Source organism: Pleurodeles waltl, chromosome 8 (genome assembly GCF_031143425.1).
Source record: "Pleurodeles waltl isolate 20211129_DDA chromosome 8, aPleWal1.hap1.20221129, whole genome shotgun sequence".
Taxonomy (NCBI): domain Eukaryota; kingdom Metazoa; phylum Chordata; class Amphibia; order Caudata; family Salamandridae; genus Pleurodeles; species Pleurodeles waltl.
In genome coordinates this window covers 19,788,074-19,805,571 of record NC_090447.1, presented here as the reverse complement: position 1 = coordinate 19,805,571, position 17,498 = coordinate 19,788,074, and the positions used below count along the sequence as shown (strand labels likewise).

Below are 17,498 nucleotides of genomic sequence, written 5' to 3'. Positions count from 1 at the left end.
ACAGGATCGATCTCCATTTGGTGTCCTTATCTCTGAACAGGTACCTTTACCATTCCTATGGCGAACCCATAACCGGTAGCAATTGCAGTAAACATGCAACCTCCCTGCTCATTTGCTAGCAAAGGCCTTACAGCACAGGGGGGTCCAGTAACATTTGTACTTGAGGCTCATCCAGCCTACAGAACAGAAATATTTTATTCTTAGGTCATTTTTCCAGCAGTTGAACATTAACACATTTGATCACTACACACCTGCTAACATACCTGCACAATACAGAGCTTATACATACTTAGATATACCTCTATCTTATAAAGACCATAATAACCGGCTTGATGGAACCCTACCACACACAGTATTACACGTTAGGTCCTCTGAGCAATGATGGCCCTACCTGGCTTTTATTGGCCACATATACATCGCATCCTGATGCAGCAGCCTTGGCGGTAGCTGAAGTTCACCGCTTATACACGGAGCTTATAGCAATATACTGACTTACAGCAATATACAGACTGTTAGTACAGTTTGTAATGCAGACATTAAATACTAACCCAGCAAGTGCTGCCCCAGCTCAACCACATGCAGTCACGCCAGGCATTAATCCTGCGACTGTATATTTGATCATGGGTAAGGTACTCGAAAAATGGGAGGAGATTACATTTTGGTTACCTCAAATCATAAATGCGCTGGAAGCTGTTTTTCCCCATACTGGACCACAGCATAAACATAGAATTCTCACTATGCGCTTGCCATTTAGGATGGTTCCCACAGTAAATAACTGCAATACATGGGGCACAGTATTTGCCACGCTCTGTACTACCACACACGGTACACAACACTTACTAATCTTTTGGAAGTGTTAAAACAGATTCAAGATGAATACGGGGCTGTCCCGGCCCTGGACTTCGAGATAAAATTAATGGGCATTTTTGCCACTGTATCTTCTATAATTTTGAGTAACCTTAAAGGGGAAGCAGTTGTACTAGCAGTGCGTATGCGGCTCTGGGATGTTCCTGCAGAGGATCAAGAATGCGAGCTTGCAAATATTATCGCTGAGACCTACTCTAGCATTGGTCAAGGTAGTTAGGGGCCAGACCTATTAAATCAAAATAATAAGGTAAATCTAAAAAAGGTTCTACCAAGCAATCACCGAAGGGTTCCAAAAAACACTGGGTGTAAACACAAATAAACACCAAAGAAAGAAAGGGAAGAATCTCTGCATTCGGCGATCCCTCAAAATCACTATAATCTTAGAAAGAGAGATAATATAAAAATGTCTGACAGATATCAATAAACTGACACACGCCAATCTTGTTCCAGGACTCACCGGATAAACACAGTGAGAGAGGTGAGTGGTCAGAGCAGCGAACTGAGTATGTGAAACCGGGAAAGGACTCACAACGCTTGTCTGAAGTTTCTGTTAAGAAAGAAGAGAAACTTCCCCAACAAAAAGCACAATTTAAAAAGAAAAAGGTGCCTGCGATTGCTATATAACATGCTACTCAGGATGAGAGCTTTACTGTAGAACGGGAAGCTTTCACTGGCGCTGCTAGACAGAGGCAGAGGTCACAATATTTCGGCAGAATCTTCAAGAGCATCTGGAGGTGAAAGCAACTAATGATGTCCTACAAGTTGAGACTGCGCACATGTGTGTCTCCACACCCAACAGGGTGTATAAAGTAAAATTACAAATAGAAGGGAACATTGAGTGCAAAATAAAAGCCATTTTTTGTGATCAGTTTGTCACTATTCATTATCTTTTGCTGGCAGAAAAGGATTGGTCACCAGAATTTCCCATATGGGAAAAACGTAATTGAACCCTCTTTCTCGCACCTTGTTCTTAGAGAGGTCAGGGAAGCTTACTCCATTCATTGGGCTAAAGCGCAGGCACCTACATCATATAGCAACCACGTAGGGTGGGATAAAGATTCCCCCATCATATAATACCAATCTGACCCCAACTCCAACCTCAATATCTAACAAAGCATGAATCTAAAGCACCTGGAAGAGCAATCCTCACACAGCTAGAGTACCAGGGCATACTTGAACCCTGTGTCTCACCAATGAACAATCCATAGTTCCCCGGAGCTAAACCGGACCATTTATATAGAATAGACTTAGACGACAGACATTTAAACAGTCATACATGCACATTCGCCATACAAAATGCACACAGTACCTCACTCACAAACAACACCCACCTCCTCCACACCTGGACCCCCGTCAACATAGAGGACACCGCCACCACCATGGCCTCCATCCACTCCAGATCACCATCGGACCCCTGCCCACACCATATCTTCAATAAGGCAAACATCATCATCGCCCCCCCACCTCTGCAAAACCATCAACAGCTCCTTCGAGTCAGCCTCCTTCCCAGAAAGATGGGAGCATGCATAAATCATGCCCTGCTAAAGAAACCAAAGGCAGACCCAGATGACCCCAAGAACTACCGGCCGATCTCCCTCCTCCCTTTCCCAGCCAAGGTCATAGAAAAAATCGTAAACAGCCAACTATCCCGGTTCCTGGAAGACAACAAGGTACTTAACACCTCCCAATCCGGATTCCACAGAAACCACAGCACCAAGACTGCACTCATTGCTGCCACAGATGACATTGGGACCATGCTTGACGAAGGAGAAACAGCAGCACTCATCCTCCTGGACCTCTCCGCAGCTTTCGACACGGTATGTCATCACACTCTCCGCACACGCCTCCACAACGCTGGAATCCACGACAGGGCACTCGACTGGATCTCGTAATTTCTCTCAGGCAGAACCCAGAGACTCCGCCTCCCACCGTTCCTGTCAGAAGCCTCCAGAATCATCTGTGGCGTTCCACAAGGATCTTCGCTCAGCCCCACGCTCTTCAACGTTTACATGGCCACCCTCGCCAACATTGCACGAACCCACCATATCAACATAGTTTCCTACGCAGACGACACTCAGCTCATCCTCTCCCTCACGAAAGACTCTACAACTGAAAAGAACAACCTCCACAACGGATTTCACGCCATCGCTAGCTGTATGGAATCAAGCCACCTCAAGTTAAACACAGACAAGACAGAAATCCTCATATTTGGCACCAACCCCTCAACTTGGAATGACTCCTGGTGGCCCACCTCCCTAGGAACTGTGCCCTCACCCACCACCCACGCACGCAAGCTAGGCTTCATCTTGGACTCCACACTCAGCATGACTCAGCAGGTCAATGTCATCTCCTCTTCCTGCTACAACACTCTCTGCATGCTCTGCAAAATCTTCAAGAGGATTCCCGTCGAAACCAGGAAAGCTGTCACCCACGCCCTGGACAGCAGCTGATTGGACTACAGAAACGCCCTATATGCAGGAATAACAACCAAACTCCTAACAAAGCTGCAAATAATCCAGAACGCATCCACCTGCCTCATTCTGGACATCCCATGCTGCGACCACATTTCCCCCCACCTCAGAGACCTTCACTGGCTACCAGTATCAAAAAGGATCACCTTCAAACTCCTCATCCACGCACACAAGGCCCTCCACAACACAGGCCCAGCATACCTCAACGAGAGACTCACCTTCCACACCCCCACCCGCAATCTTCGCTCCGCCAGCCTCGCCCTCACCTCCATCCCCTGCATCCGCCACACCACCGCCGGAGGAAGATCCTTCTCTCACCTAGCCGCCAAGACCTGTAACTCCCTACCGCTCCACCTTCGCCAGACCCAAGACCTCTTGACATTCAGGAAACGCCTCAAGACATGGCTCTACGACCAGTAGCCCCCCCCCAGCCCCTTGAGACCCTAACGGGTGATTAGTGCGCTCTATAAATCCTTGATTGATTGATTGATATAGTGCGCAAAAAATACAAAACAGCCTTGGATATTTCTAATGTTTTTTTGTGCCAAAGTATAGCACATGAAAGTAGGAACTTAACAAGTTTCAGTGCTTTTAGTTCCCCAAAAAGTTTTGCCATCTCCCACAAGGGTACAAGAACAGTGAAAGACTGTTTTCAGCTTGTGTCACTTCCATTTTACACGACATTGACCCTGAGGCGCTGTCATACGTAGATGACATTTACCTTTTAGATGATGAACTCATACAACGTGAAAGATGGGTAGCCCGCATTGTTGTGGGATTTGCCGAATTAGGCTACAAATTCAATTGAAAAAAACCCAAAATAGCCTTCCGGATGAAGGCAAGATCCCAGCGTACACAACTACAACCTCTAAACACTATCAAAAAGCTCCAGTCTTTGTTGGCCTTTTTAAACTTTGGCAGACCATACATTCCAGATTATGCACAATACAATAAACCATTATTTGATGTAATATATCCCGACTTTTCAAGCAAATGTTGGACAGTCAAACACTGTAGGAAAGTACCATCTTGCCTGGCATGTTACCCCCATTTTTACTGTATGTATGTTTGTTTTTGCCTATGTGTCACTGGGATCCTGCTAGTCAGGACCCCAGTGCTCATAATGTATGCCCTGTATGTGTTCCCTGTGTGGTGCCTATCTGTATCACTGAGGGTCTGCTAACCAGAACCTCAGTGTTTATGCTCTCTCTGCTTTTAAAATTGTCACTGCAGGCTAGTGAGTAATTTTACCAATTTTCATTGGCACACTGGAACACCCTTATAATTCCCTTGTATATGGTACCTAGGTACCCAGGGTATTGGGGTTCCAGGAGATCCCTATGGGCTGCAGCATTTCTTTTGCCACCCATAGGGAGCTCAGACAATTCTTACACAGGACTGCCACTGCAGCCTGAGTGAAATAACGTCCACGTTATTTCACAGCCATTTTCACTGCACATAAGTAACTTATAAGTCACCTATATGTCTAACCCTCACTTGGTGAAAGTTAGGTGGCAAGTTACTTAGTGTGTGGGTACCCTGGCACTAGCCAAGGTGCCCCCACATTGTTCAGGGCAAATTCCCTGGACTTTGTGAGTGCGGGGACACCATTACACGCGTGCACTACATATATGTAGCGTCACCATGGTAACTCCGAACATGGCCATGTAACATGTCTAGGATCATGGAATTGTCACCCCAATACCATTCTGGTATTGGGGGGACAATTCCATGCATCCCGGGCCTCTAGCACAGAACTTGGGTACTGCCAAACTTGCTTTCCGGGGTCTCCACTGCAGCTACTGCTGCTGCCAACCCCTCAGACAGGTTTCTGCCTCCCTGGGGCCTAGGCAGCCTGGTCCCAGGAAGGCAGAACAAAGACTTTCCTCTGAGAGAGGGTGTTACACCCTTTCCCTTTGGAAATAGGTGTGAAGGGCTGGGGAGGAGTAGCTAGCCTCTGGAAATGCTTTGATGGGCACAGATGGTGCCCTCTCTGCATAAGCCAGTCTACACCGGTTCAGGGATCCCCCAGCATTGCTCTGGCACGAAGCTAGGCAAAGAAAAGGGGAGTCACCGCTCCCTTGACCAGCACCTCCCAGGGGAGGTGCCCAGAGCTCCTCCAGTGTGTCCCAGACCTCTGCCATCTTGGATGCAGAGGTGTTGGGGCACAATGGACAGCTCTGAGTGGCCAGTGCCAGCAAGTGATGTCAGAGACCCCTCCTGATAGGTGCTTACCTTTCTCAGTAGCCAATCCTCCTCTGTGGGCTATTTAGGGTCTCTCCTCTGGGCTATTCCTCAGATAACGAATGCAAGAGCTCACCAGAGTTCCTCTGCACTTCCCTCTTCGACTTCTGCCAAGGATCGACTGCTGACTGCTCCAGGACGCCTGCAAAACCGCAACAAAGTAGCAAGACGACTACCAGCAACATTGTAGCGCCTCATCCTGCCGGCTTTCTCAACTGTTTCCTGGTGGTGCATGCTCTGAGGGCTGTCTGCCTTCACCCTGCACTGGAAGCCAAGAAGAAATCTCCCGTGGGTCGACAGAATCTTCCCCCTGCTAACGCAGGCACCAAACCTCTGGATCACTGGTCCTCTGGGTCACCTCTCATCCTGACGAGCGTGGTCCATGGAACACAGGAGCTGGGTCCAAGTGTCATCCACAGTCCAGTGGCCCTTCTGTCCAAATTTGGTAGAAGTAAGTCCTTTCTTCCCCACGCCAGACAGTAATCCTGTGTACTGCGTGATCTGCAGCTGCTCGGGCTTCTGTGCACTTTTACAAGACTTCCTTTGTGCACAGCCTAGCCCAGGTCCCCAGCACTCCGTCCTGCATTGCCCAACTCGCAGAGTTGGACTCCGACGTCGTGGGACCCTCCTTTGTGACTCTGAGTCGACCGATGTCCTCAGTTCTTCTAAGTGCCAGTTCAGGTACTTCTGAGGGTGCTGCCTGCTTCTGTGAGGGCTCTCTGAGTTGCTGAGTGCCCCCTCTGTCTCCTCTTCCTCCAAGGGGTGACCTCCTGGTCCTTCCTGGGCCCCAGCAGCACCCAAAGTCCTCAACCGCAACTCTTGCAGCTAGCAAGGCTTGTTTGCGGTCTTTCTGTGTGGAAACAACTCTGCATCCTCCAGGACGCCGTGGGACATCTTCTGACCAAAGGAGAAGTTCCTGGCACCTTCCGTTGTTGCAGAATCTTTGGCTTTTTCCACCCGGAGGCAGCCCTTTTGCACCTTCATCCGGGGTTTAGTGGGCTCCTGTCCCCCCTAGACACTTGTGTGACTCTTGGACTTGGTCCCTTCCTTTACAGGTCCTCAGGTCCAGGAATCTGTCTTCAGTGTTTTGCTGGCAGTTGTTGTTCTTGCAGAATCCCCTATCTCGACTTTACTGTCTTTCTGGGGTAGTAGGGTAACTTTACTCCTACTTTTCAGGGTCTTGGGGTGGGGTATCTTGGGCACCCTTAGTGTTTTCTGACAGTCCCAGTGACCCTCTACAACCTACACTAGGCCTGGGGTCCATTCGTGGTTCGCATTCCACTTTTGGAGTATATGGTTTGTGTTGCCCCTAGGCCTATTTCCACCTATTGCATCCTATTGTGATTCTACATTGTTTGCCCTACTTTTCTAACTGTTAGTTGCCTGATTTTGGTTTGTATGCATATAATCTGTGTATATTACTTACCTCCTTAGTAAGGGTATCCTCTGAGATACTTTTGACATATTGTCACTAAAATAAAGTACCTTTATTTTTAGTAACTCTGAGTATTGTGTTTTCTTGTGATAAAATGCTATATGATATAAGTGGTATAGTAGGAGCTCTGCATGTCTCCTAGTTCAGCCTAAGCTGCTCTGCTATAGCTACCTCTATCAGCCTAAACTGCTAGAACACCTCTATTCTACTAATAAGAGATAACTGGACCTGCCACAAGGTGTAAGTACCACAAGGTATCCACTATAAGCCAGGCCAGCCTCCTACAAACACACACGTATTCTCAGAGCATTCAAACAAGACATGCTTGCAGCTAAACACTCACACACAAGGGACAACAAAACACACTTGGTCATCAGGGTAATTGCTGGTGCCATTGGTTTTACCTATGTAACATTAAATGCAGGTGAAACCATCCCGATTGCATATAAATCAAATTTATATTCTACAGCAGAACAACGCTTTGCTCCCACAGATAAAATTCTCACTGCTGTTCTGATAGCTGTAAATAAAGAGAGGCCTCTGGCCCAGGGGAAAGGCAGTATTGACGTATATCCACTCCCAGCCATTGAGACTATCACTCAAGCTAGCGTTCCTAACGCTAAAGCACTACATCCACGTTGGATTCAATTGACAACGTCTCTGACAGCCATTGATGTTGTCTATATTTTACACCCAAAATTACAAACTGAAGAATTTGTACAATCTGAACTTGAATGCCCTGTTCCTGCAAACATATTGCATAACGACAAATACCAAACAATTATGTACACTGATGGCTCAGCCCAGCCCGCAGTGGTCGTGAGTGGCCACATGAAAGATGGTGAATTCCATCCACAACAAACTTACACGCAGGCCTTATGGAACTACACTGGACAGTTAGCAGGGCTCAAGGCTCTGGTAATGGCACTGGAACACATGGCTCCAGAACAGTTAACATTAATCATCTGTGATTCATATTAGTGTGTCCAGTCCTTCAAGGAATATCTGCATTACTAGCACCAGAATGGGTTCAGACAACACCAACTGAAGGAAACGCTACCCAATGTCCATGTTGTACATACACTGGGACATCAGTGTGTTGAAATACACGTTGCTGGCAATACTTTGGCTGATGAAGCAGCCAAGTCAGCAGTAGCTATGGCTTCTCTTGCTGCAATAACTCATTCTAGAACAAGATTGTATGATGAAACACTCGCTGCTGTGAAAAGATTCGGCTGATGGCATACCCTGTAAAATATTCCTACTGAAAAGTCAAGCCTCAAAACTGCCCTAGTAACCATACCAGGGGTGGGCGATCGTGAGATCCACAAAAAAGAGCAAAGACCAGAGTTGATTAAAGCAGTGCATGAGGGAGTTGTTACAAGCACGCTACTGATGGCCAAGTCTATACAAACAGACCAAGCAGTATGTCCTCTGCTATAACATCTGTCAGCAAATAAAAGGGTCCAACATCAAATGCCCCCCACAGGCACCCCTCCTAATTTCCAACAAACCTTTACAATGTGTGTACTTGGACCATTGTGTTCACCTAACACCTAATAGTGCAAAATACATTTTAGTCGCTGTTGACTCATATTCCAGATTTCTATGGGCTTTGCCATAACGCTTGGCTGACGCTCGGACTGTTATTAAAGATTTGCAAGCTTTTACCGGCACATATGCAGATGCATCTTTCCTTTCGGACTAGGGCCCTGCTTTCGCCTCAAGGGGTTTCAGGGACGCCATTGCTTCATTAGGGGTCCAAATGTATTATTCATCTCCATTTTATCCCGAGGGAAATAGTGTAGTGCAGAAAAGAACCTGGGATTTAAAGCAATCCTTAACACCCAGAGTATTAGGCATGGGTCGTAGTTGGCGTAATCACCTGTATGGAGTCCAGAGAGCACTAAAATATCTTCCCAGAAGGACCCGGGGGCCCCACCTCATTTGAATGCCTTTTCAGAACACAAATGTATGTTCCAGATCTTGATGGTTCTGGTGCAGAGGCGACAGAAACACCTTTTGACATAAATAACACCTACCAGCTGGATTCCTAAAATGTGGGATGTAGCGCCGGAAAAGATTGCTCTGAAAAAGGAGTTCAGTCCTTCCTATCATTCACCAGTTCCAGTCCTGGGAATACACTGTGCCAGAACTGTCATTTTACCACTGCTGCCTGACTCTAAAGATAATCGCTTTGTCTCCATCGACAATGTCAATCTACACCATGTGGCCAATGCTACACAGCAGACCTAGAGGACTCCTGGGAAGGACCCAAATGCCTCTCATTACAGACCAGGATGTTCCTCTACAGGTTTTAAGCAACAACAATGACACCTCTTAGAACTTGGGGAGGGTGGAAAATTATTTTTATTAGTACCATTAACTTCTTCTGCAACAACTAATGCTAATAACGTTGAGCAATTTTACTCAAATTCTACACAAACGGATGGTATTGTCTACTATGAACCACAGAGGGAGACTTCTGCCAGCTCTCCCCTTCCAAACATGGCTCCAGTTTTTGCACAAACTGCTTCTGGATATGTTGCAAATGTCAATGACACTTTCACCAACTCATCTGCCTCTTCTGCAACAGAACTGTCAAGAGCATGTAAGCTGATAATTTGGCTCTAAAGTAACTGTTTCATTCTTCCTTGAAATTATCTGTGGCTTTTATTAACTATAGTTGCCTTCCTTCTTTGGTTTGGGTTTGTCATTGTCTTTTTCTTATTAATACATGGTCATTACCTTCCTGAACGCTCTACAGTTGAACTGGTGGATGAGTTCCTAAAACCACATTTTTCCTCCCATAAGGTCTGCAGAGAAAATTATGGAGACATGTTCCTGTTATAATTATTATGGACATCATTTAATTTACAGAGCAAGTACCCCAAAGACTATTTGTAATTATACACTGTGGGAACACTGTCCAACTCTTCCAGTGGGGAGTTTCAAAATGAATTCTGAGAAGTTTGCATATTTTTCTGGGCGCAATGGTAAGAATGCTGAGTCATATTACTTTAATTTGACAGTGATGGAAAGTCAACATATTTTATTAACGGAGACAAAATTGATTTACCTAATACCTGTTTGAATTATATTTTTATACAAAACTGAACAATAGACAAGTTGTTTAGGCCTGGCACAAATTAAGGACTTGAATGCACCCAGTATCCCTGCCCCTGCTAAATTTCACAAATGGTAAAAAAACATTAATGGAACTGAAGATCAACTCGATGAGTGGGTCCAAAATGGAACATTTAACACATCACTTTCACGTCCTGGTGGGTGGTTATTGTGGCCGGTAGACATGAATGGTTGTCATGCACATTTTGTAAACTCCACAGGTTTTAGAACAACTAGACCAGACCCTCGCTATGTTTCATCAGAACATTCGGGCATAGTAACAACATACAGTGTAGGGAAATTATGCCAGCAATGGCTAAAACCTTCCTCACTAGATGCTGTTAAAGAACACCTCAGTCTCCCGTCTAACGATATAGATTTTCAGGATTTCCTGTTAGTCCCCAGAAGACAATGTAGAAAGCACATTTTATATGCATATACAATTGGGAAACCTTCCCAACAAGAAGCTGCTGCCAGGTTAAAGCAATTAGATCAGGAAAACATACAGAAAGCATTAGCTGTTGTAGATAATGGGATTGACACCTTGTCTGACCACATATACACTTTAAACAACATTGTTTCTTCTGCAATAGATATAGTGCAAAGTGACATGTCATCTTTACAACATGGACAGAGCCAACTATGGTCCATTATGCAGTTAGGTTGGACGCTACAAACACTGAAAGGAGGTTGCGTTCCCTGGCAACATGTTAGCGCAAGGGACATATTTTCAACATTTAATTTAACACGACAACAACAACTAATGGCTAAGAAGGAAGCGACTTATGTCATGCTAAACACTGAGAAATTAGAAAAGTTCCCTTTCACTGTGGCTGAAATACCATCTGCTGAATGATTAATATATACGGGGTTATTAATCTGCCTATTCCAGCACTTCAATTGACATCCTGCTTTAAACACACTACAGTAGGCAGATATGAAAGGCTAGGAGATAGTGATATACACAAGGCGTGGGAGCTCCCCTTTTTGTACAAATGTTTCAATGGCATGAAAGAGGTCTTTCTTAGTGGCAGTGAATGCGAGACATCTGTGAGCCATTTGATGGTTTGTAAACAGCAGTCCTTGCACAGGGCGTGTAATGCTTCTGCAGGGAACTTAGCTTGCTATCTTAATGGAGTTCCAGTCCCCTTGATAAGAACTGCGTTCCAGGGGCTCTTGAATGCAAGCTATGTGCTTCTTAACAGTGAGAGCTGTTGTGCAATGCGAGTTAGAATAACTTATGTCGCTTCAGTCTCCCAAAATGTCACTTGTTGCGGGAATGTCCTTTTTCTTCCTACACAACAGACAAAAGTAGCAGATATTTGGCCTCATATTGCTACTTCAAATGTGAATTTTGACAAGTTGAGTAGACTCAAGGCTTTGTTGTTTTTAAAACATGTGGTGCTTACATCTGCGTGCAAGACCTAAGCTCTTCAAGTTGTGAGGTAATTTGCAGAAATACTGTCCCTTTTAAGTACAAATGTTTCGAGACACTTTGGTGAACTTGTGGGAATAATATTTAACGCATCTAGTACTACTGGGCTTGCACATTTCTTTAAGGCTGTTGGTTCTGATTTCGTTCACACCTTTTCCTCTATATTTGGCTTAATACCTTCAGCCATACACTCAATATTTTCGAGTATTTTTGTGGGATTTTATCTTACTTTTGCTATAATAGGTGGCATCTTGCTGTTGTTATGCGACTGAAAATGCTTCCACCAGCGCCACTGTGTCATGAATGCATGAAACAGTATTTTGGAGCACCACTCCTGGAAGAACTGGAGTGCGACTTGCCATTCAGACCGGCTTTGGATTGTGTGCAGCCCATGTTTCGATGCCTTTGGTGCCTTCTGAATGTGCACTAAAAGTTTGTCTTTCTACGCAGTGCTTACTTTCATTGAATGCTGATATTTTGATGTTCTCTCTAAGGGCTTATGACCAGACATGCGTATTGAGAGTTTGTTTGCTTCGGGAAGCTGTTTATGAGTTGCCCTTCGTGGATCATGCAGCTCTTAACTCAACATTGGGCACAACACAAAATGCTGCTGTCTCAGCTGGAGCTCAGGCTTTGGAAGATGAGTGCTTCTTTGTTTTCCTTGGAAATGATTTGGCTACCTTACCACCGGCCGAAGAGGAACATTTCCTAGCTATAATTGTCCCGGGTGTAATTGGTGATTTTAAAAATGACACTGACTTTTAGATTTGGTTCTATCGGCATCACTGCTGATTTTTTAAATTGTTCCGTTTTAATATTTCACATGCTCAAGTGTCTTTTAACTTGTCATTATTGAAATTCATGTTTATATGTTTTCAAGGATAGCTTTTTAGTTGCTTTTATGTTTTAATGTTAGAATTTTACCACCTTTGAACAAGGTAGGGGAGGGTGTTGTATCGCTATTTTAGCCATGTTTTTAGACATGCTATTTTAGCAACTAGGCCTGCAGTTTGTGCACTTTAGCCCAGTTACATTTCATTCAGTTTCATTTTATTATGGTAGCATAGGCCACATTTGCGGTGCTGTTTTATTTTCCTTATCTGGTTGTTCCTTTGCCTAGGAAAGCTTTGCGTCTTAAACAAGACATTCTTTTCCCTTTGTGCTTTCCTCAAGGCTGCAGCCAAATAGAGTTGCCGGCAACTGTGTCTACAACATTCATAGAAACATACACATCCTTACATGGGGATATTTTCTCAGAACATCAGCTGGTTTATTATAAAAAACATCTCTGTCCCATACACGTTAGAGGGAGATTCCAGCCAGACCACGACTGCATGCTGATTGCTGAATGCTTCGCTACAGCTGCTTGCTTAGACTGCTTAGAAATATATCTGCCTCTAAGTTAGGAGGTAATTTTTCTAACAGGTGTAACCTGGTCCCTGTATCCGACCAGTGCGTCATTGAGGTCGGCCTTAACCTTAACCGTTGTCCATTGTGATCAGAACACACCCCAACTGGCACTTTGTGATTTTTTGTGGCTCTATTTCTAATGAAAACTTTAAAATTAAAATGAATATCTCTGGTTCTATTTATTGGATTTTTGTAATTTTGGTGTCATTTTATTTATTTAACGTTTCACAATTTTTGTGTTGTATTTTGTTTTTATCACTGTTTGAGTACTGCACAAAAAAATTATACATAGCCTCTAGGTTAAGACTGACTGCTTTTTTGCCAAGCCACCAGAGGATGAAGCATAGATTTATTTAGTGACTTTTGTAGTTCAACTGACAAGGATTGTGATTGTTCTCCCCCTCCCCCATCAAACAATCACCCAGTTTTTTAAACTGTGGCAATGTCCCCTTTAGGCTATCTTCAGGGATGTGAACTTTTAGAATTATGGCCCAAATTTAAAAGGGCCAAATTTGATGTGCCATATTTACAAATGCATGCATTGCACCACTTTGTAACCCCTTGTACCACATTATGCCTGCACCAGGCATAATGTATGCAAGGGGGTGTTACCACGTTACAGGGACTGCAAAAATGCTGCAGTGGAATCTAGGAGGTTCTGATGTACCATTTTAGAGTGCATTTTTAACATCTGCACAGAGCAGACATTAAAAGGGGGCATACCATTTTTTTCAATGGGCCCCTATGTACTCTGCAGGATTAGCGCCAACATTTTGGCTCTAGTCCTGAACAGTAAATCAATAGCGTCAAAAATATTGACACTATTGCCCCTATCCTGTGCCATGGTGCACCGTATGATGAATACGGCGCACACATGGTGGTGGTGGGGGGTGCTAAGGGGTTCAAGGAAAGTGGTGCTGCATTGGGTGCAGCACCACTTTTCTTAAGTTAGGGCCTATATCTTTATCCAAACCTCCAACCAACAGATTTTAGGCTGATCATTGTCACAAAGGCTAGCTTTGATCATTTCATTTTAGACAGTTCAGTATTGCACTGTCTCATCTTGGGCAGATCCTATAATCTAAAGCTTTCTCATTCATAATTGCAGAGTACCGTGAAGCTCCTAGTTGTAAGGCTGGTGTAATTTGACAACTATACCATATACTCATTCCTTTTAAACTATGCTGTTTATTCCATGTTTTCAACTTTTATTTAACTGTGATGGGCGGCAAAGACCCACAAGTGGAGTGTGTTGGGCACTTGCACTAATGATCTTGATACAAACAGACCTGTGTCTTCACACTTGACAGATCAGCCACTCTTCTTCACTCGCCACTCTAAGTGACAAGCTTCAGTTCCCGTCCTTCCTGCGGACTCTTCCTGTAAACACACTTGAGAACATTGCACTGGCACAGATTATGGCTCACTTTGGTTGGACGTGGGTGGGAATGATTGTTTCTGATGATGAGCTTGGTTTGCAGGGTGGTCAGCACGTCAAGCAAGTGATTGAGGAGAACGGTGGCTGTGTGGCTTTCGTGGAAAGAATTCACCTGCGGTACTCCAAGGAGAAGGTCCTCCAAGTTGTTCAACAGATCCAACGGCATTCAGTGAAGGTTGTTATAGTTCACAGTGCAGAAGCTTACGTCAAGGTCTTGTTGGAAACCATGTATTCTCACAATGTTACTGAGAAAACCTTGATATTCTCTGCATACTTTGTCATCTCTCCTGCTATATTCGCTGACCAGACATGGAAAATATTGAATGGGACGTTGGCACTCACTCTTTACGCAGGCAGCATGCCCAGCTTTAAAGACTTTCTCTCCCTTCTTCATCCAGATGATGTCTTCACTGAGCTCTTATGGGAGCAGATCTTTGGCTGTCAATTGTTATGGGTTAACCGAAGCAACACTACAAATGCAGCCATGGAGGTAGAGCTATTGGCACCATGTTCCAAACAAGAAACGTTTGATGCAGCAACCTTGTCTCTGTTTGAATTGAACGATATGAGTTACACTTACCACAGTTATGCTGCAGTCTACGCTTTTGCTCATGCCTTAAACAAGCTGATGGAGTGCAAACCAGGGCAGGGGCCTTTCATCGATGGATCCTGTGCCAACATTAAGGACATCCAACCGTGGCAGGTGGGAAGGGGCAATGTATCTAGTTTTTTAAGACTAAATTGATAAATATGATGAAGCCCATAGCTCAAACTGTACTAAAGTACTCCAATATGCAGGTGGGCACAGTAGATGCGGGAGCACCGCCAACAGGCTGGCAGTGCTCCTCAGGACATTCTGACCGCGGCGGTTCAGCCGCGGTCAGAACAGGAAAACCGGCGGTCTCCCGCCGGTTTTCCGCTGTCCTGCAGAATCCTCCATGGCGGCGCAGCTTGCTGCGCCGCCATGGGGATTCTGACACCCCATACCGCCATCCTGTTCCTGGCGGGTCGCCAGCTGGGCTGGCGGGCGGCCTTCTGGCGGTCGCCCGCCAGCCCAGCGGGAATGCCAGAATGGCCTCCGCGGTCTTTCGACCGCGGAGCGGCCATATGGCGGCTCCCTCCAGGCGGGCGGCTCCCGCCGCCCGCGGGGGTCAGAATGACCCCCATTATGTTTTGGCCTGAGACAAATGTGAATATTTATTAGAAATTCATGATATGTGCCTTTGCCTCACTTAAACATTCCTAAGGATATGATCAGGTAAACACTTTGGTGCCCCAAGCACTTGATTTCTCAGGGTCTCTTGCTTAAGCTCCACCCTACTTACCTTACTCGCACCATATTTGTACTGCCTCTGTGTGCTTTCCCAACCTGCATGAACTCCTTACCAAAAGTGGCTCTGACCTTCTTCCCATTCTTATCTTCTTTCCTGTCCCTCCTTGAACATCTAGTCCATTCTGCACTTTCTCAATGCCAACTCTCACATCAGAAACATATTATTGACCATATTGATTGTGTATGTCATGAGACCTTGGTTGGCCTGAAAGTGACAAGAGAGTGGCCAGAAGCCTAAACATGACTTAGCTGAACTCACATAAAGTCCACTTTAAAGCACATCAATTCCACTCATGAACCCGCACCATCATTAACTCCACCAGTAATGCTGGAGGTGGCATGAAGGTGGTGACTTAGCATATTGCATAAAATATTCCATATGGCATTTGTATTGCTTTTACTATATCAGCCCATCTCAACATAGAAATTATTATTCTTAATTCTGATTGTATTTTGCAAAGTAGGTGTGGATGGTGTTAAGAATACCAAATATATACTAACCCTAAACTATGGTGGTAAATAGATGTAGTGGATGGAATATTATCGTAGCTCAATATTATTGACCTTCACTGGTAAACATTTACAAGCATAATTCAAATCTAGAGTAAAGAACTTGAGCTCTGAGAAAGAGTATTTATAAAAATATGTTAAAAAAATATTAGACTGCTAAAGGTTTGAGGTTAACAATGCTTAAGCATTTTAGTTATAGTATGTTGGCTTTTAATTGAATGTAGCATGTGTGAAACCCACCTTTTTATAGGGGCTGGAGAAAATAGGTTGTGTGTGCTGCGAGAAGACTAAGGTGGCCTTGATGTGTCCGTTTGAGTCTTGTCATGGTCAGTGATGAAATAGCATTGAAGATGTCAATGCCAATACCTCCTCCCACCCTACAAGTCCACTCCACGCCTGCAACTACCTCAAGGTCTGTGAATAGGACCTGAATGTAATAGATAAAAGCAGTGGAAAGGGGGAGAAAGAGAGAAACGTGCCTGTAGCTTGGTTGATGCAAAACCCCTAGAGGGTGGTTGTGGCACAGTGTCTTGGACCAATGTTCAGAGGGTCCAAAGAAGAATTAATATGGATATCACAGGAATAGGATGTAGTCTGACTCAATATCCTGGGTCATAACAATGGCCATGAAGGGGGGGTGGGGGGGTGGATAAAGGGCCACTTTGACTATGGACCTGGATTATTCATCTATATCTTGGATGCCCATTTATGGCATATTTCAAGCTGGAGTCGGATACTGGTGTGGGGGTAGAGTAAGATAATGCTTTTCACAAATGCAATATAATAAGGGAATTCATATCAAAGCAGTTGGCTAGGAAGACTGTAAAACCAGTCCTTATTGATAGTGGTCATCACCCTGGACTGAACACATAAGCCTTCAATGTTTAAACATTTTGCAGGTTTTTTAATTGCTCTTATCACAAGAGAGACAGCTCACTAAATCAGAAAATGCTGCTAAATAATGGATAATTATCCTCATTTTGTTAACCAGCCATAGTTACTAAAAGCCACAACAAGCAGAATTTCAGAGCCACCTGGGGAAACATTGTGCAAACTCCATTGGAGCAACCACTGCACATTCAAAGAAGAAATACAAAGCTATAAACAACTTGTTTGTTTATTGACAAGGTAAGCCAAATTAATCTGATCATCAACTGTACTTCCACACCAACTTCCCAAGCTTATCCTTACCTTTATACATGCAGAAAAGCCAGATGGTCAACATGCAA

At 44.6% G+C, this 17,498-nt stretch overlaps 1 protein-coding gene across 1 annotated transcript in view; it reads left to right on the top strand.

The window, feature by feature from the left end:
* The first annotated feature begins 784 nt into the window (after positions 1-784).
* The window catches only part of LOC138249312 (extracellular calcium-sensing receptor-like), a 111,343-nt gene continuing 94,629 nt past the window's right edge, over positions 785-17,498 (top strand). Inside the window, exons 1-3 of the mRNA XM_069203270.1 lie at positions 785-1,076; positions 14,097-14,128; positions 14,299-15,129. Coding sequence (XP_069059371.1) covers positions 785-1,076; positions 14,097-14,128; positions 14,299-15,129 — 1,155 coding nt within the window. The remainder of the gene's footprint in view (positions 1,077-14,096; positions 14,129-14,298; positions 15,130-17,498) is intronic.